The following is a 19,507-nucleotide window of genomic DNA, read 5'->3' as shown; positions in this document are numbered from 1 at the left end:
TGTCGGTGGGAAGCGGGAGGTGTGAGGGGAGATCCGTGAGGGGAGATCCGTGAGGGGAGATCCGTGGGGGAGCGCCCCTCCTGTGGGCGGGCAGGGAGCTGTGAGGGGAGGCCCCTCCTGTGCCCAGGGGGGCTGTGAGGGGGGCTCGGCAGCAGCGGGGCCTGTTGGCTGCACAGCCCGGGGGCCCCCGAGCAGCCCTGCTGCCATCCTCCCCTCACTGCTCAGCCAGAGGACGAACCAGTTGCGCTGGCACAGCACAGCCAGGTTACCCGCTGCATCGCCGGGTGTGGAGGTGCAGTCTGAGGACTGAGCCCTGTTCACAGCTGCCCAGCTCTCAAACCAGTCCCCAGTTTGTATTTACTGGTCATTCTTCTGATAGACACGGTCTGCTCTCCCAGCAAGATCACTGCCACTTTCAGTGGGTCTGAAAGACTGAGAGCATCAAAGAAACACAAAGTGTTTGCTTGACTGTACAAAACTTCAGGCCCAAGTCATAAGGAAGAGGTTGATATTTTATGTGATGTGTAATTCAGGTGGAATCGAGGCAAGATAGGAGAGTGTTTACTCTTATACTGGTGCCATGTGGTATCTCTTTCATCTTCCTAGGAAGCTTTCTGTGCAGCTTGTTCTGCATAAAAAAAATCACTGCATCCCAAAGGGAATTAATTCAGCATCAGTCTTAGTGATTGTTCTGTGTGGCTGTACTTGCTTTTTATTTTAACGTGCATTAAATGCTTTGCCCTTGTTTCCCTTGTCCAAAGCCTTCAGTGACATCTTGTAAGTGCAGAGTATGGGAGGCTTGGCCTTTATTTTTTGGGCTGTTCTTCATTTGCACCTGCCACACACTTTCAAGGTATTGGGTTACCTGTGGCCAAGGCTGGCAGGAGACACACTTCCTTGTATTGTGCTGCCAGCTCCTGTTGATTTTGATCATACCCAGAGTTCTCCTTTCACCTTTCTGCCACTGCTGCTTGCATGCTTCCCAACATGTTTTGCTTCACTACTGCATTTGCTTTTCATTCTGCTGCTTCTGTTTCCAAGGAAGATCCCTAGGGTTACTGTGCTGCCTTGCTCCTGTGGGTTGTTTAAATGTCCAAATGTATAGCCCGAGTGCCTGGACTTCATCCCTGAATTTACAGGGCTGGTGTGCCCATTCTTTCCATTTAATGGTCTTTTTTTTTTTTTAAATGAGTGTGTCTGCTTAATTTGCCTCTGGTTTTGTTTCTAACGGGTGGTGTAGGTAGCCTTGGATGAGCTGCTTCCACTGGCTCTCTGAAATGCACTTTGAGTTGTTATTTTGGTGTATAATTGTTCTGAAATCCTGGTTCAGTCAGTGCCTGTTTCTCTGCAAATCACTGCAAATTGTTGCTAGTCATCTGATACTAGGAGCTTTCTGAATACAGTCTCTGCCTTTCTTGTGTCTGTTTCTCCTCTGATGGAAAAATACTTGGACACAGGGTGCTGTGAGGACCAAGACTTCATGTCCAGTATGTTTCAAGATCCTTAGTGCTATGAAAGATGAAGAGGCAATGCTCTCTGTGCCTGATTTAGGGATTGTAGACATGCTGGGCTGTACAGTGCTGCTGGGCAGGTTTTTTGAAACATGTTCACATGCTCATACTAGAATTGGTTCATAGTCATACTAGAGACATTGTTTTTCTTCTTTCCCCTTGTTTTCTTCTCTCCCATACCCCGTATAAAGGTCTATGCTTTGTTTGGCCACCTACTGCAGTTGCAAGTTTCTCCTGAGCCAGAGGAGGGCAGTTTATGAACTGGGAAGGAGCCAGGGTACAGATGTGTTTGCTTTTAAGTGTAAGGCTTCCTCCGGGCACCAGCGTGGGATGCTTCAGGCCCAGGCCAGATCAGAGCTGTGCTTTCCAGTGGATCAGGCTAGTTACACATTGGAACAGCACTGGACATGGCTATGTTTTATCCCAGGGCCAAACATAGAACATAGGTACTAATTAAAACCTGCTTATCGATAACTGGCAGCTTTTGAGAAGCTGCAGCTCACAAATGCCTAGGAGGCAAGCTAATAGAGACCATGCAGAATGATAGTGCTTTTCCCTCTGATTATTTCATCCTTAATTGGTGAAGTTTTTAATTATTTAATATAATTCATTCTATTAAGTGGAACAATGAAAGTTACTCTGTGTCCAGACTTTTCAGTCCACTCTCTTGTTCTCTTAATTAGTGTTAGAGCCAGAAATACTTTACTGGTGTATTCCTGATTGGTTTATAAGGGAGGAATAAAGCACTCCTGACTCACCAGTCTGGCAAGCAATGCCTCTTTTTGTCTGAGCTTTTGTTTCTAAGTTTGTCTTATTGATGCTCTGCCTGTCAGCAAGCTCCCAGCCTGGGGGCTGCAAATAGGTCTGTGGGGTAACAGTGGAGCACAGTTACTTTTTCAGCTAATCAGTCTGTCTCAGCTCAGGGCTCATTACTTCTGGAGGGGATGACAAATTGAAGACATCCTGTCTGCTCTGCCTTTCCTAACTGCTGTGAAGACATCTAATTCACATTACTTAAAAGAGGGAGCTCTGGTTGCTTGGTGTTCATGAAAATATTTACCCCAAAATGCTTGGTCTGTTTTTGAAGTATAGGCTTGGTTAAAAGGCTGCTTTCCCATAGCATTAGCCTTGGAAAGACTTTTACTCTCTCTGTTTTGCAGGTGGGGGTTCCAACCCATTCCAGCACCTGGAGAAGAGTGCAGTACTGCAAGAGGTAAATCCTTAGATGATCTCCTTTGTGTCTCCCTTTCTGGATAGAGTCTGTCCCTTTCTTGAGCAGGTCACTGGAAAACTTCAGCAAGGAAGTGGGGACTTGTTACAGTCCTTCTAGCTCTGAAAGAAGTGGGCAACACACCCATTAGTTCTTATTTTATTGTTGGAGGAGAAATGGAGAAGGTTAAAATGGTCTCTGTAACAAATTAAAGACTCTAAAATAGTAGTGAAATTAATAAAATTATCTGGGAAAGCTCACCCTGAAACAAGAAGCTCACAATGTGGTGTTTGTATCAGTGGTCAAGACCAGGCAGGTCAGTGCTGGTTAGGGGTGGGTGTCAGCATCCTTTGTGCTTTCTTTCCAGGCACGAGTGTTCAATGAGACTCCCATAAACCCACGAAAATGTGCTCATATCCTCACCAAGATCCTGTATCTCATAAACCAGGTAAGGAAGAGAAAATGTACACCTATACAGAGGCACCTGTAGCAGGCCCAAAGCTGGTGTGGTAACTGGGATTTCCTTCCTTCTTTCCAAACATCTTGTAGGGGGAGCACCTTGGTGTCATGGAAGCTACCGAATCCTTCTTTGCTATGACCAAGCTGTTTCAGTCCAATGATGTAAGTCTGCTTGCTTCTTTCTGCTGTATTTATTTGGTGGCACAAGTTGTCAACAGTGTCTTTTTCAACCAGATATGTGTTTTTATACAATCAGCTTTTCCATCCTGCCTGGAGCCACTTGATCTGAGTGGGAAGAGTAGGATTAAGTTTAGAAGCATCCTGGCCCTTCCCAGACCTGGTAGCAGCTTAACTGAATCATTCTCTGTTTTTGAGACAGGATTTCCTCCCTCTGGATTGCTGTTTAACTCTTGAAGTTGTGCTGGACACAGATCCAGCATATAATCAGCTAGAATACACTGTGCTTTGTGCCCAGTATTTAAAAATCCCACTGAGAGTCCTAGAGGAGGCCAGGAATTAGTACCTATGCAGTGATGGTACCATCACTAATTGTCCCCCAGACCACAAGACATTAAAATCACAGGATCAATGTAGAAATCCCCAGACTGGGGAATATAAATTGCTTTTTTTCTTGCTTTTGAAGCAACAGGATGTCTCCAGCTAATGAGTTCAAGTTTTTCTCCTTTTTCATGTGAATTACAAGATGAAGCTGTAAATCCAGCTTAATCTGGTATCTCTGCAGCTTCATCTTAAGACTGAGGCATTTAGAATAGGAAGAGGTGTTTTGTTAATCAGTATGAGTTTTGTACATCTTTTACAAAGAGGCACTGTGGCTCTCTGAAGGTATAGGGTTCTTGATTTTCATCATAAAATCAAGGAAGCAGGGAAAATTGAGATCCCTTCCTATCTGGGATCCTCTCAGCTGATGTCTGTCCTCTTTCCTTGTCAGCCAACTCTTCGTAGGATGTGTTACCTGACGATCAAAGAGATGTCTTCTATTGCAGAGGATGTAATCATAGTCACTAGCAGGTCAGTCACTTCACTTTTCTTATTGTTATATTCACGTGTCCTTCAGTAATGCTTGTCCAACCTCTTGGAGATCAATGTAGCAGGATGAGGAGTGGGATTTTTCTGTATCACTCCCTTGGTGAGGAAAAATTTTTCCTTTACAAGTGGCCATTAACATACAGACACTGAACTCCTAGTGATGTATGTGAAATGTGCTGTGTCCCCGTGTCCCCTGCCCATGGGTGTTTGGACTGTCTCTTTTGATTACATGGTATCCTGGTTTGAGCCAGGCAGCACTGCAGTTTTTCACCCTTTTACAAAAGATTTGTTTCATTAACTCCTACTTTCCTGTCTGAATGCCTTGAAGCTTTTTGAAGATTTCTGGCACAAATCCCAAGGCTTTCAACAGGTGTGCAAGAATTTACTGCTCCTATAGCAGCAGAGGATTTGACTTCACCAGGGAACAAAATGCCCTGTGTGAGCCATTCCTGAACTGCTGCTCATCACACTGAAGGGCCAGTGTTGTATGGGGAGACAGGAGCCTGAGGGAACAGGGTCTGTTGTGGGCCATGGCCATGCAGCAGGCAGAAGCCAGTCCCAAGTGCTAGATGTGATGAACTCCTGTCCACTCAAAAAGGGTCTTTGTCCCCTCACAGATCAGGTCCCCTCACAGTGACCAGGACCTTAGGGAAAGGGCAGAGATGATTAGGAACTCCAACCTAGCTTGGTGATAAGGAGCCCATGCAGCCTGCTGATGGGCTTGAAACCAGAGTACTGATCTTTTCCTCCTGCCTTCCCACCCGGTGGGACTTGCAGTTGCCTGCTTGGCATTCAGCTGTGTTCCTGGCTGCCTGCTGCTCCCTGTGCACTGTGTGTGCACCTGAGAGCTGCTCGCTCAGGAGTGCATTATGAAGTGCTTCCTGTTTTCAACCAGCTTAACCAAAGACATGACTGGGAAGGATGACAATTACCGAGGCCCTGCTGTGAGAGCGCTCTGTCAAATCACGGATGTAAGTGCTGCTTTTCCCTTGGGGCAGCCGTAGGCCCTTCACCTTTCCCTGCTTCACCCCATCCTACCTTCCACTCTGCTTTCCATGCCTTTGCATCTCCCCTTATCACACTCCTGGTGGCTTTTCCATGTCAGCTGCTGTTTCCCTCTCCCTGCAGAGCACCATGTTGCAGGCCATCGAGCGCTACATGAAGCAGGCGATTGTTGACAAAGTGCCAAGTGTGTCCAGCTCTGCTCTGGTGTCTTCCTTGGTATGTACTCCCAGTAGGGTGGGCCTGAGGGACAGTCAGGCTGGAAAGCAGTCATCTGTGATGGGATTGGACATCTTGGGAGTTTCAGGGTTTCATTCTTCATGAACATTAGGGGCTGGTGCCGTTATGGCCAGGTCTCTGCATGCTGATCCTCTTCTATAAGTTGCTACCTTCCCCCATGGGGAAAGTTTGTTGCTTCTTAATGTGAACTGTGATACTCAAAGCTTCCTCCATCCTTCTCTCATGTCCTGTCTGTGGCTTTGTCTCTTCCCCCAGCACCTGCTTAAGACCAGTTATGATGTGGTAAAACGCTGGGTGAACGAGGCTCAGGAGGCAGCTTCCAGTGACAACATCATGGTGCAGGTAGGAAATCCCCTGCTAACACAAGGGTTAGCAAACAACAGCTGGGAGTGGAGCAAACTACTAGAGCTCAGCCAGGCCCCCCTGGGGTATAAGTGGAAAGGGCCTACTGTGGATTTGTAACAGTCTCTTTCCTTGCACAGTACCATGCTCTAGGCTTGCTCTACCACGTGCGGAAGAATGACCGCCTGGCTGTCAACAAGATGCTCAGCAAGTTCACACGCCATGGCCTCAAGTCACCATTTGCCTACTGCATGATGATTCGAGTGGCCAGCAAGCTGCTGGAGGAAGAGGCTGGCAGGTGAGGGGGCTCCTTTTGCCCTGCTGGAAGAATTTCCTCAGGTCCTGCTTCCATCTCCTCTTGCAGACTCTCTTGACATTTCATGAGGGCAATTATTTCTGTCTCTGGAGAACAGCGTGCAGCTTCTACCCTCTTACTGTTGGGTAGGAGGCAGCGTAGAAAATACTAGATGCTTTCATGGTTGTTAAGGCTTCTGTGAACCTTGTCTGTGTGTTTGCACATCAAATACTTTCTTGTTTCTCTGGACTGTTTTGTATAGTTCTTTCTTGAGATATTCTACTTCATTTTCTCTGTCTTCTTTAATTATTTGGCTAACTTGTATGCAGTGTGGCTTCCTAGTGGATAAGGAAGAATATCCAAGAGTGGATACTATCTGTGTGTATGCTCAACCCTCAGTGTGTGAGAGCTGAGGGAGGTTCCCCTTATCCTGTAGGGCAGAGGGAGCCTTGTCAGCAGGCAGCCTGGCTTCCATCCCAAGCCTGCTGGAAGTACAGATAATGACCACTGCAAAATCTGGAGACAATGGATTTATGGCTGCTTTTACCTTTCCAGGGGATATGGGACCTGCCCATTTCTGCCACCAGGTTCTTAATTTCTGTTAGCACCTGTGTTTTAACTCATCCTTTTGTTTCTTTCATCCCCCAGCCGGGACAGCCCCCTGTTTGATTTCATCGAGAGCTGCCTGAGAAACAAGCACGAGATGGTGGTCTATGAAGCAGCTTCTGCCATTGTGAACCTCCCCAACTGCACTGCCAAGGAGCTGGCTCCGGCTGTCTCAGGTAAACATGGCACTCATGGCAGTGGCCCATTATGGGCCTGCAGTGGTGGCATCTGCTGGTTACCCCAAGAAACAAGGACCTTGTGTAGTGTCAGGCTTCTCATGCTGCCGTACCCTTTGCTGATTTCTGCTGCTGCTGAGGGCCTGTGTTGTGTGTGAATAGTTTTGCTTTTGTATTTGCCTGGTGTGTTCAAGTGTGGGTTATGGGAGAGATCCTTTTGATTTTTAATATGAAACAGGGCTGACCTCTAACTGATAAACCTCCTTGCTTTGGACTGAGTGTAACTGTGCAAGAAGCCAAGGTGTTTGGGTCCTGCCTTACCACCTCAGTCCAGACCAAAGGTTCTCCTGAACTGGGACTGTTAGTAGGTAGGAAGGCTGTGTGTCACCTCACTGCACAGGGAGGGTGCCCTTCATGGGTTAGCCCTGGGAAAGGAACAGGGTTTGCATAGAAATGGAGAACAGCAGTTCAAACGGACTTAATAGGAAAGATGACAAGGTGATGAAATGGGCTTTCAAGCGGAAGGATAGCAGCACCATGGAATAGGAGGGGGTGGGTAAGAGCTGGTTGTCAGCAGGGGTGTGTGGCAAAGGGGACAACAGGCGGGGAAGGAGGAAGCTGGTAAATTCACAGATGCATCTTAAGCATGCTTCTAAGTAGCTTGTGCTTGTAGCTGTCTCTTCGTTGACGTTCTTGCTTTAGGCATGAAACACTTCTCAATAATATATTGCCTAAACATCTGCCTGTGTTGGTTTCCCTGCCTTGCAGTTCTGCAGCTGTTCTGCAGCTCCCCAAAGGCAGCGCTGAGATATGCAGCCGTCCGAACCCTCAACAAGGTAGGAGCTGATCTCCTGGGAGGTGTATTAGTTTCTCAGGCTTCAGAAGAGAAAGGAGGCCAGATTATATGATGATTTTGTGTGAATAACATCTATGGTGGGCTACAGCCTAACATTTAATTTCTTTCTGAGTGGTATAAAACCTCAAAGAACACTTCACAGAAGGGAAAAAAAAAGTGCAGTCATTTTCACAGGTCTCTCTAGGAGTGTCACTGGTTATGAGTTACTGCTTTCCCTTCTAAGCTCCCCATGGTGAAGGAGCTCCTTTCAAAACAGGGATCAAACCTTGGTGCTGCTTCTTGCCTGCTCCGTGGCAATTTTTGCTGCAGCTTTTCCCTTGACCTTGTAAACTCTAAAAAAGGAAAAGACAGAATGGCAATGTCTGGTAACTGCTGTTCTTCCACCCACAAAGCTGCTGTGCACAGCTAGGCTTGCTGAATTCTTTTGGTAGCTTTCTTTTCTTCATATATAGAGGAGAATGAGAGAGTTAAAGATAGTAAAAGTTTGCTTATTACTACTGCTTCCCTTCCAGCTAGAAATGCAATTTTGCAGGAAGAAGGAGCTTGTTGCTTTAACCTCAGATTAGTTGTTTGTCTGAGATGACCCTCCTGTACACTCTGTAGCATTTATTTCTACAGGGAGGAGTGAGAGCTTGTAGAGCCTTGGTGGTTTTGCCAGCTGGGCCTTTGCATCTATTGAATGATTTCCACTCTTCCTTCTCTGCTCTAGGTGGCCATGAAGCACCCATCTGCTGTGACTGCCTGTAACCTAGACCTGGAGAACCTTGTGACAGACTCCAACCGCAGCATCGCCACCCTGGCCATCACCACGCTGCTGAAAACCGGCAGCGAGAGCAGCATCGACCGGCTCATGAAGCAGATCTCGTCTTTCATGTCAGAAATCTCAGATGAGTTCAAAGTAAGGATGTGGGAGGAGCAGGGATTCGCAGGTTCCTGTAGAAACCCCTTGGTCTTTGTCCATGTTTCAGTGTGCATTCTGAAAGCTGCATGGAGCTGGTTGTAGGAGCTGGGCTGCCAGGTGTTTGCAGGGGAGAGGAAGAGTCTGAGGCTGTTGGCCTAAGCCATGCCTTGGTCTTACAGCACTCAGCTCCAAAGTGACAGGCTCTGTGACAAGCTGAGAGAGCTGGGGTTGTTCACCCTGGAGAAGAGAAGGCTCTAGGGAGACCTTATTGGGGCCTTCCAGTATCTGAAGGAGCTACAAAAAAGCTGAGGAGGGACTTTTTACAAGGGTCTGTAGTGATAGGATTAGGGATAACAGTTTCAAACTGAAAGAGGACAGATTTAGATTGAATATTAGGAAGAAATTCTTTACTGTGAGGGTGGTGAGACACTGGCCCAGGTTGCCCAGAGAAGCTGTGGAAGTGCCATCCCTGGAAGTGTTCAGGGCCAGGTTGAATGGGGCTTGGAGCAACCTTGTCTACTGGGAGGTGTTCCTGCCCACAACAAGGGGTTGAAACTAGATGATCTTTAAGTTCCCTTCCAACCCAAACTATTATTTGATTCTGTGCTCTCTTTGGAGAGATGCCCTTTGATAATTAAATCTCATTTTCTTCTTTCCAGTGGGTGTGGGCTTTTGCTAGGGGCTGGCCAGTGCATAAAGGTCAGTCTTCTCTTAGAATTGTACCTTCTGGATCTGCATTTGTTGAATAAGTAAAGGCAAATCTGTAGTTTCCAGGCTAGGAACCAGCACAACATCGACCCAATTCAACTATCTTTTCCTGCCTGGTGAGTCAGACTCCTTTTCCACTTGCCCTCCTTTTCCCCCAGGTTGTTGTGGTGCAGGCCATCAATGCCCTGTGTCAGAAGTACCCTCGCAAACATGCTGTCCTCATGAACTTTCTCTTCACTATGCTTCGGGAAGAGGTAAGTTTGCAGGACAACTACTTTGTGTTACTTGTTTGTAGGCACAAACTGCAGGACTGCACAGTGGCCCCTGTGAGAGTCAAGCTTTTAATGATAATGCTGTGCAGTAAGAGCCTCTCTCTAAAAGGCCTGCAGTCTGGCAGAAATGCCAGCTGTGCACAGTAGTTGCATGGAGACTGCCAGGCATATTTTTAGTGTGGTTTTCATTCTTTGATTTTTCTGGGGGTTTATTAACTCTAAAAGAAAATGGAGGCAACAGCAGATCTGCTGGCAGTCTGTGTATGTTATGTGTTTGAACCAGCTTTCTTTTTTACTTTGACATCAAATTCCAAGAAATTTTGTCTTGTACACAAAGATTTGGTAACAACCTATTTATTGATGACATGGGACCACTTTTGTTTTGCTCTCTGTGCTGTGGCAGTGAAGGGATCATGAGTGCCTATAGCCATTCTCTGCATTCAGTCAGACATAAATTGCAGAAAGACAGCTTTCAGAGCTTTGCTGAGGCTGTTTCTAAATGAGCTAACATGCCTGCAACACAGCTGGCACCACTGCTTGCTCTGACATCATTTTCTGCCAATTACAGCCTCTCATTTGGGAACAAACCAGAGTACCTCATTTTGCTCCTGTGAAAAAAAATGGACCATTCTTCTTTCCCAGATTTTCTGTGGGTGGATGGTATAATTTTGAATGTGGTTTTGTAGTTCAAACCATTCTGTTTTAAAGCTTTCTTTTTTTATCCAAAGTAGCTCCAGAAAGATCCCATAAATGCCCAGCACTGTGCATGTAATTGGCAGAGGATAATGTGCAGTTTAAACCCCTGCTGTGTATTGAGGACACTAGTAAATAATGTCTGAAGATAAGCAAGCATTAACAGCATGTCAGGTTATGGGGTGAACCTGGGGAGGTGTTGATTGCCTCTCTTCTCACACTAATGGGGCTACTTGCTGGGCCCTGCTGTGGCAGATATGATCCTTAATATATTTCTCTTGTGATTCATCCTCTGATGCCTGGTGCTAAAGGGGGAAAGGGTTGGGTTTTCTCTCCTCCCATATGGCTGCTTTTAGGCACTAATTCTAGCAGTAGAGGATTTTGAAGGAGATTTGAACCCTTCAGGCAGATGGATTTTTTAACCCTCTTTAGGACTCGTTATTTTTAATTCACTGCAGCCATTCTGAAGGGAGCTGGCAAGAGAGCTTGGATATTAACTGGCCCTCTGGGTATAAAGAGGGTCAGAACTGGAGGCAGCGTTGCTGCCCTTCTCCTTTCAAATTTAAGATTAAAAACACTGAGTCTGAGAGACCTTTTCAAAGGAAATTCTTTCCTGTCTGGCTAGTTCAGAGTGTGTAAAATACTTCGAGATTTCCAGTTGAGCATTTCCCTTTTGCTCCTTAGGGTGGCTTTGAGTACAAGCGAGCCATCGTGGACTGCATCATCAGCATCATTGAGGAGAACTCAGAGAGCAAAGAGACAGGCCTGTCTCACCTCTGTGAATTCATTGAGGACTGCGAGTTCACTGTGCTGGCCACTCGTATCCTCCACCTCCTGGGGCAGGAAGGGCCCAAAACCAACAACCCCTCCAAATACATTCGTTTCATCTACAACAGGGTTGTCCTGGAGCATGAAGAAGTCCGGGCAGGTAAGAGACAGCCAAGGAAAGCTGTCTACCCTGTGACAGATCTTCCAAGGAAGCAGCATATGAACACCTCTGCTTTGGAGGATTGTGTTTTGCTCTAGTCTTGAGCAGATCTTTTTACACAGCAAAGATCCTGCAGTCCTGTTGATGGAAGAGGTGGCTGCAGCTGAGAAATAGGAAGGGAGCTACAGTGACACTGATAATAGACAGAGGGGGTTTGCAGGCACTTCGCTGTAATACATCTGCCTCTTTCTAGTCACAGGAATGCTTCCTAGTTCCATCTCTGGCGTGGCACTTAAGCAAGGCCAGGAGAAAACTTCAGCTGATTGCTTTCTAATTATGTTTTTATTACTTGGCCTGCAGGTGCTGTAAGTGCCCTGGCCAAATTTGGAGCCCAGAATGAGGAGATGTTACCCAGTATCTTGGTGTTACTGAAAAGGTGAGGTGTACCTCTGAATTTTTCAGCATCCTGGGTGAAAAATCCTGTTTGCTTGAGAGCTTGTTAAGGATCCCCATGCATGTTTAGTCTCTTCTAGCTGTGGATCTGAGAAGGTGCAGTGGGTACCTAGGATCCTGTGATGGGATCACCACTGCATTCATTGCTCCAGTGTGGACATGAGAAGCCAAGGCTGGCAGTTGATTGCTTGTCTAATACAATTACTAGTAGACTTCCAGTTGTCTTCTCTATCATGTTCTTCCTGGCTCTGTAAGGTGGCTTGGAACTCTGTCGCCTTGCACTGAAGAAAGTTTTCCACTTTCTTCTTAGGTGTGTCATGGATGATGACAACGAAGTGAGAGACAGAGCCACCTTCTACCTGAATGTTCTGGAGCAGAAGCAGAAAGCCCTCAATGCTGGCTACATCCTGAATGGTAATGCAGGAAATCCTCAAAACAAGTCTGCACCACTTTCCTGGTTTAACAAGTGACAACTGATTTTTATCTGTGGTTTCAGTGACCTGTCCCTCTGTCCCCAGGTTTGACTGTGTCCATCCCTGGCCTGGAGAGAGCTCTGCATCAGTACACCCTAGAGCCCTCTGAAAAACCTTTTGACTTGAAGTCTGTTCCTTTGGCAACAGCTCCTATCATTGAGCAAAGAGCAGGTAAGGAACTGTTTCCCAAATGTGGGTCCAGGCTGATAGTCATTCCCTAGCAGCTCCAGCCCTCAGACAACAGACTATATTGGGCCTGCTGAGAACTGCTGAGCTCCATCCTGTTTGAATTTTGTGGGATTACATCTTCTGTAAAGGCTAGTTGCTAGTTGCTCCCATGTTAGTGTTTTCGTTTAGACCAACAGCTAAACAATAGTTGGAAATCCTCATTGGAGCTGCTGCAGTTCCAAAGGAGTTTAGGAAGCTAAATATGGGTGTCTAGCCCATAGCAAGATGAGACAAGAGCTTCCTTTCTTTGCTTAATCAAATCCCTCTCCAGACATTAATCTGTTTTCTGATTCAGTTACTTCTTAGTTTTCACCTTCAAATCTTTTGGGGTTTTAATTTTTTTTTTTCCTTCTCCTCCAGAAAATGCCCCTGTTGCTGTGGTCAAACAGCCAGAGAAGGTGGCAGCAACACGGCAAGAAATATTCCAAGGTAAGCTGATGCAGGGCTTCTCCTGTGCCTGTGTGTGAGAACCAAACACCTCTTGATCATCCTGCCTAGCTGCTCTAGCTTTTTCCCCGTCTCTTTTCAGACAGTAACATGGACTCCCAACTTTAAGTCTGCTCCTCACTCCTAGGGGGCAGGGGTACTTGCTGTCTAGATTGCAGTAGATATGGGCAAAGGATGACTCTGCTTTTAATTTTAAAATTCCCATGTGAACACTTATGGATGGGTAATTCCTTGCTGCAGCAGCTTCTGGCAGCTTAAAGGAGAGGTTTTGACACTGCTAATGCCTTCCTGTGAGTTGGGAAATGCAATGATTTCTGTGTCTGCTGTTTCAGAGCAATTGGGGGCAATCCCAGAGTTCCGGGGGCTGGGCCCTCTCTTCAAGTCTTCCCCAGAGCCTGTAGCCCTGACGGAGCTGGAAACGGAGTACGTGGTTCGTTGCACCAAGCACACGTTTGTCAGACACATGGTGTTCCAGGTGGGTAGCTATGGCATGTGGTGCTGAAAGAGGATTGGAAAATAAGATCCTACCAGTTCAGAGCTTCACTGGGAAGAAATCGGTCAGGGATATCTGTGTTCAAAGCAGGTCACTGTGTGGTGAAGTCCTTAGTTTCTCATCCAGGGCAGCAAAGCCCCAGGACAAAATTAGGTAGGATGTGTGTCTGTGTGGTCCAGCAATGCTTACACATGGAGTCAAAAAATAAGTCAGACGAGCACCAGGTGGGGCTGTTCTCAGCGTTTGGCAAGGGGAGCTACCTTCTTTCCTCAGGGTCCCCAGGCACGTGCTTTGGGAGTAGAAGAGTGAAGCTTTGTCTGAGAGGGTGAAAAGGGAACCCAAGAAAGGGATGTGGTGGAAGAGGACTCTTCATCCCCATATTTTGTTTTAGCCTGTGTAGTACAGTTGCTTGTTTCTGAATGGCTTGGTTGTGCTGCCAAGCCAAGATGTAGGGATGTGAGATGCAGGGATCAATGTGCCAGCATCTTTGCCAGGCCTCAGGGAGTTCAAGGCACAGCAAGTCCTATGCTAGCTTGTGAGCAGCAGTGTTTTGTCCTTAGCCAGCTCCTTCCTTAGAAGCTCAGAACTGCTTATACAGTCCTCACAGGGGGTGATCTTTGTTTCTGTTGTCCACCCACCAGATGCAATTGTATGAGGCTACATGACTTGTCGTTGCAGCTGGAACAAAGTCTAACCAGCAATGTTAGACTTGCTGAAATGATCAAGCTTGCTGAAGTTTGCTCAAACTAATCCCTCATTTGAGCTGTGCCAAAGGATCTTATTCCCATCTGCTATGGGGCACCATATCACTGTAGCATCAAGTGAGAAGATGCAGGCAACACTACTCATTTCTGTACAGCTAAGAGTTAATCTTGGGTTGCAGAGGGCAGGCATTGGATATTTGTGTCCTGGTTCATTTTAAGTGAGGGGGAAAAAAACGTTTGCTGGAGCACTGGAGTCCACTTCAGGGTTTTAGTTTCTCCCATAAAGCATTTCAATGAGTAGGTTTTAGTCGTAGTTCTGTGACTAAACCAGAACATACAAGCCATGTTAACTAGGCAGCTGATGGTGAGGTGCACTGTTGAAACACAAGAGCTAGGGGTTCACAAGTTGACACCACGCTGCCACTCTGCCTAAAGTGACTCTGCTATCAGATCTATAGCTTACAGCTTCAAGCTGTTGCTGCTCTTCCCTTCCCTGTTTAGTTTGACTGCACAAACACCCTGAATGATCAGATCCTGGAGAATGTCACAGTGCAGATGGAGCCAACAGAGGGGTATGAGGTCATTGGCTACGTACCTGCCAAAACCCTGGTGTACAACCAGCCAGGGACCTGCTACACACTGGTGGCACTGTCTGAAGAGGATCCAACAGCAGGTAAACAGTTTGTCCTCTGTGTTTTCTTGACCTCCTCCAAGTGAAGCATACTGTACTGCTCGCCCCCACGTATTCTACCTTGCATCCTAGCAGGGTATTTATAGCCTGTGTGTGGGTGCAGCCCTGAGTGATGCTGAGCTTGGCTTCTCTTTGCTGACTGGGGGCTGTCAGGCCTCCCTTCTCCCCTCCAGCTTCCCCTGTGCAATGGGAGCTGGCAGGTGAGCATTCAGCTCTGCTGAGTTATCTCCTGCGCACCCAGAGTGTCCTTTAGCCTGTCTGTTCTTTGTGTTAGTATGTGGGGAGGCTGGTAGAGGGCTCTCTGCTCAGATGCTCTCAGTAGCAGGGGAGTATGGTAAAGCAAAGGGCGTGTCAGGGATGTTGATTTGAATTGAACATCTCTTCCTTTGTCACTGTCCAGAACACAAACCAGGCCTTACCTGTGTCTTGGTCTCCCTGATTTGTCCTGAGACTGCTCACCTCTGTGGTGTTGCTGCTTACCCAGCAGTGTTCGTCTTCTCCAGGATGAGTCATCATTTCCTCTCCCAGCCCGTGGTATTAACCAGCTGCTGTGTTGCAGTGCAAGGTGGATTCATTTCAGAGGCGCATGAACTGATCCCTAGATAAGGGTCTTGCCTCTTCACAAGGTGCTAGTGGAACATGTTTAGTTAGTATTCCCAACACAACTTGAGGATCATCAGTAATAGCACTTGATCTGAGGATTATGGTCTTGTACAAACATCATGAGCCTGTCTTTATGACTATACGTTAGCCTTAATATTACAAATAAATACCTTGTCCTTGAGAGACAGAAACTGTCAGAGGGACCTCTCTAGGTCACTGGCTGTGCCTGTGCTGCTGGCAGTGAGAGGGAGAGCCCCACTGCCCCGGTTTCCCAGCCTGCTTCTGCTGCAGGGGAGTGCAGATCTGGTGGTTAATGGGAGCTTTGCCTCCTCCCTTTCCAGTGGCCTGTACCTTCAGCTGCATGATGAAGTTCACTGTCAAGGACTGTGATCCAAACACAGGGGAGACGGACGACGAGGGTTACGAGGATGAGTATGTGGTAAGGAGCTGGGCATGTACCTGATCACAGGACCTGCACTTGTTTTGAGGGGTTTTGTGATCTGTACTCGCAACCCTGCAAGCAGCTGTGTGACCACAAACCGGTGTGTGCAGCATCGGGTGAAGAGTGTGCTCTTGCTGTCTCTGTGGTGCCTGTCCCAGGATGCAGATGTGGGTTTGGAGTGCTTGCTGTGTCTCGTTTGGAGTGTCCTCCCTTTGCTCTCCAGGCATGCACTGGCCTGTACAGCTTATGTTTGGGGAGGCCATGCTGTGTCCTCTTGGCTTGGCTGCCTGTGCCCTGCAGGCTCCGGCAGTCGAATAGTCAGGTTTGTAGAGGCAGAGGGTCATTGGACATCTTTTGTTCTCCATGAGTTGCTCTGTGTCATGGCAGTTAATTGCCTAGTGGCCTGCCAGATTGCCACTCTTGCTCTGGGGAAAGTGGGGCTTTTCCCACCCCAGAACCGAGACTGAGGAACCCACTGATGCTGCAGAAGCACCTCTGTATCAGGCTCTGCCGTTTCCAGGAGGGCTGTTGTGCTACAAAGGAAGAAGCTGAATTTATGCCTGGTCAGAAACTGGGACTGGCTCACAGAGGGAGAGAGGAAGGGATGTTGTGACACGACCACAGTTTGCCCTGTTATCTCCAGAGGACATTTTCTATTTGTTGCTTCTCACTGCTTCGATCTGATGAGGGGCTCTGCTGTGCAGTGAGTCACTGAGGGGGAGGGTTTTTCCCAAGGGAACATGCAAGGTTAACCCCTCTCTCTGCTTCTCACCAATCACCACAGCATATGAGTGATATTTAAACAAACTCTTCCATGTGTTTCAACTAGAATCAGGAGGAGATACTTTCCTGCACTGGTGGCTGAAATGAATGCAGGCTGTTGTCTAGCCAGCTGTGGCACTGACGGCTGTGTATGTATGCTGTGGAGGGACAAGCTCAGTTCTGCCTTGCACAGATGTAGTCACAGCAACAGTTCAGCCAACCTGGCACACACTGTTAGGTCAGAGCAGTGTCTTGCAGTGTTTCATTGTACTTTGCCAGGCTACAAAATGATGGGCCAGAAGGGCAAGAATAAGCTTATGTGCATTTCAGGGAAGCAAATGCTACATCTGTGTGAGCAGCACCAGCTGTTTCTTAGCTTTTTTCCTATGCTGTGATCAGAACAGGAACCTGCTTTGTAAACCCTGGAAATGCCATGACCAGTGGCTTTCCTAGGCCAGGCAGTTGCTGAACCAAGTGTTGTTTGCACGAGCAAATCAGAAGGGGCAGGGCTTGCACTGACATATTAATGAGTGGAAGTGAAGGCTGTCACATATATTTGCCTGACCTCAGGGAATCCAGTCTAAAGCTTGCTCTGGAGAGAGCGGGGTTAGGAACAACCATGTTTCACTTGAACTTCTTCTACCACCAGCTTGAAGACCTGGAGGTAACAGTGGCTGATCACATCCAGCGAGTTCTAAAGCCAAACTTTGGAGCAGCCTGGGATGAAGTAGGTGATGAGTATGAAAAGGAAGAAACTTTTACTTTATCTGCTATTAAAACCCTTGAAGGTAAGGAGGTGCCTGAACCCACCAGAACCCTTAACATTCCTTCCTCTCCAATGGGCAGTCTCTGGAGGCACAGTCTGGCTCACTTTAGATCTCTCACACAAAGGCTAGTGGGGTAAAACCCTTCACAAGCTATTTAATCTACTAGTTAAATGTGGAGCTACAGCTACTGTGATAGTTCAGGTTTCAAAAAAAGAAAAAGAAAAAAAAAAAGAAAAAAAAAAAAGAGTATTTGAGTATTCTGGGCCCTGTGGAGACCAGGCTGGATTGTGGGAGGCAAGAGAACATGTTGCTTTGCCCTCCTTTGCCCTTTGAACCACAGTTCAGCTGTGAGCTCCCACTTTCCTTCTGTCAAAGGAGGAGACACTCTGACCTTAGGATCCAAGACTAATTTAAAAAATTATGCAAAGAGCAGAAGACATGAGGTTGGTGGTCAAGCCTGGGGTGTAAGCCCTCTTCTCTTTCATCATCTACTAAAGACTCCTTTTATTGTTCCTGAGGAGCTCCATCCTTTTTGATGGCTTAGAAGAGTGTCCTTGTCCTATAGCCATCTCTGTGCTTCCCTGCACAGTGCCTTAGGCTGGAAATACCTTACCTCATGCCTTTTCAGATTCCTCCTGAACACCTGTGAGGTGTCTCCTTCCCTCTGCATCTGTCCCCAGAGAAGCAAGGAGACAGAAGCAAGGCTGTTGGGGTTGCGCAGCAAATGTGCAGCCAGCTTCACTCTCCTGCTTTCATTGTCTGACTTACTTACCCTCTGGTGTCCGTTGCACTCTGGCTGCATCAGATGGCTGCTGTGTGGCAGTGGGTGTTTTATCTGCTGCCTTTGCCTCCCTGGTGGCCTCCAAAAACAGGATACTGGCCAATGTTGTGTGTCCCACGGGATAAGGAATGTGAATATGTAGGGAGGGCTTGAGTCACCTTTAGATACTCTTTGTGTGTCCCTGTTAAGATACCAGTGATGTGAAGCCTGATTTATTTCTTCTTAACAGAGGCAGTCAGTAATATTGTGAAGTTCCTGGGGATGCAGCCCTGTGAGAGATCCGATAAAGTGCCAGATAACAAGAACTCTCACACACTGTACCTGGCAGGTGAGCTGTGGGGTGAGGGCTCTGCTAGAGGAGCAGCTCTGTGGGAGGTTTCACAGAGCTGCTTGTTGAAAATCCAGGCAGGAGTTTCTGATGGAGCTCACTGCCCTCCAGGTAGGATTTGGAGACTTGTCCCTGCTGTGGTTTCCATCTCCCAAAGTGCAGAGCAACTGGTGTTGGGATCAGGGAGGGAGGGTACTGTGGTGGGGGGAGGTTGAGACCTACCCCAGGCTCAGCTGGGTGGAATTTGGTGTCTTCATGTTCTGTGACATCCTGCTTTGGAGTGAGCCTGTGAGGGAAGGTACAGCACCCTTCTCCCACGGAATGGATGTGTCCTGCTGCTCTTAGATGAGTGGTCACTGAAGGAGTGTGTGGACCTCTTCTCAGCTGGAGTTTGACTTTGATTTAGTGAGTTTTCCAGTCGCGAGAGTCTCAGACACGTTGCAGTGAAAGAAAAATGTGCTGCTTGAGGGTCTCCTGGCCCAGTGCTGGAACTTCCCAAACTACCTGTGGGAAACCTCCCCATGCCACGCAGTAGTGTCCATTTTCAGGCTTGCAGGGAAGCTCTCACTCCTTCCTCCTGCTCTCCCCTCCAGGTGTGTTCCGGGGTGGCCACGACCTCCTGGTTCGCTCCCGCCTGGTCCTGACGGACACGGTGACCATGCAGGTGACAGCGCGCAGCGGGGAGGAGCTGCCCGTCGATGTGGTCATGGCTTCTGTCGGATAAACCCCCCTTCCCAGGACTGCCCCGACACCGAGCCCCTGCGGGCAGTGCTGCTCTCTCTGCCAGCAGCATTAGGTGTCCCATCCACCGCAGCAGGTTTCGCGCTCTCTGCAGCTCCGCTGTCTTTGGGCTCCGGCTATAAAATAACCGCGTTTCTAAGGTCTGATTTTACCGAGCGCTTTGTCCCCGCGCTGGAGGGTTTCTCCCGGGCGGCGTGCGGAGCAGGCAGCGTCCTGTCCTTTTTATGTCGTTCAAATAAAAACCGTCTCGTGGCTCTTCTGGCCTTGGCTCCCGGGGCGGAACCGCGGTCCGTGGGCTGGCCCTGCCTCCTGCCGTCCCGCAGCCCAGCCCTCCGGGGCGGAGCGGGG

At 47.9% G+C, this 19,507-nt stretch overlaps 1 protein-coding gene across 1 annotated transcript in view; it reads left to right on the top strand.

Annotated features, from left to right (window-relative positions):
- COPG1 (coatomer protein complex, subunit gamma 1) overlaps positions 1-19,142 on the top strand; it is a 20,218-nt gene extending 1,076 nt beyond the window's left edge. The window contains exons 2-24 of the mRNA XM_009996671.1: positions 2,672-2,724; positions 3,089-3,169; positions 3,271-3,342; positions 4,130-4,209; positions 5,123-5,198; positions 5,356-5,448; positions 5,725-5,811; positions 5,952-6,109; positions 6,755-6,888; positions 7,657-7,724; positions 8,454-8,642; positions 9,512-9,607; positions 11,003-11,246; positions 11,607-11,682; positions 12,010-12,113; positions 12,218-12,343; positions 12,761-12,829; positions 13,180-13,322; positions 14,546-14,717; positions 15,680-15,777; positions 17,192-17,330; positions 18,320-18,418; positions 19,012-19,142. Of these exons, the coding sequence (XP_009994973.1) occupies positions 2,672-2,724; positions 3,089-3,169; positions 3,271-3,342; positions 4,130-4,209; positions 5,123-5,198; positions 5,356-5,448; positions 5,725-5,811; positions 5,952-6,109; positions 6,755-6,888; positions 7,657-7,724; positions 8,454-8,642; positions 9,512-9,607; positions 11,003-11,246; positions 11,607-11,682; positions 12,010-12,113; positions 12,218-12,343; positions 12,761-12,829; positions 13,180-13,322; positions 14,546-14,717; positions 15,680-15,777; positions 17,192-17,330; positions 18,320-18,418; positions 19,012-19,142 (2,588 nt within the window). The remainder of the gene's footprint in view (positions 1-2,671; positions 2,725-3,088; positions 3,170-3,270; positions 3,343-4,129; positions 4,210-5,122; positions 5,199-5,355; positions 5,449-5,724; positions 5,812-5,951; positions 6,110-6,754; positions 6,889-7,656; positions 7,725-8,453; positions 8,643-9,511; positions 9,608-11,002; positions 11,247-11,606; positions 11,683-12,009; positions 12,114-12,217; positions 12,344-12,760; positions 12,830-13,179; positions 13,323-14,545; positions 14,718-15,679; positions 15,778-17,191; positions 17,331-18,319; positions 18,419-19,011) is intronic.
- The last annotated feature ends 365 nt before the right edge of the window (positions 19,143-19,507 follow it).

Source organism: Chaetura pelagica, unplaced genomic scaffold (genome assembly GCF_000747805.2).
Source record: "Chaetura pelagica isolate M959 unplaced genomic scaffold, ChaPel_1.0 scaffold914, whole genome shotgun sequence".
NCBI classification, from domain to species: Eukaryota; Metazoa; Chordata; class Aves; order Apodiformes; family Apodidae; genus Chaetura; species Chaetura pelagica.
The sequence above is the reverse complement of the archived record's forward strand: the minus strand, read 5'-3'. Positions and strand labels throughout refer to the sequence as shown.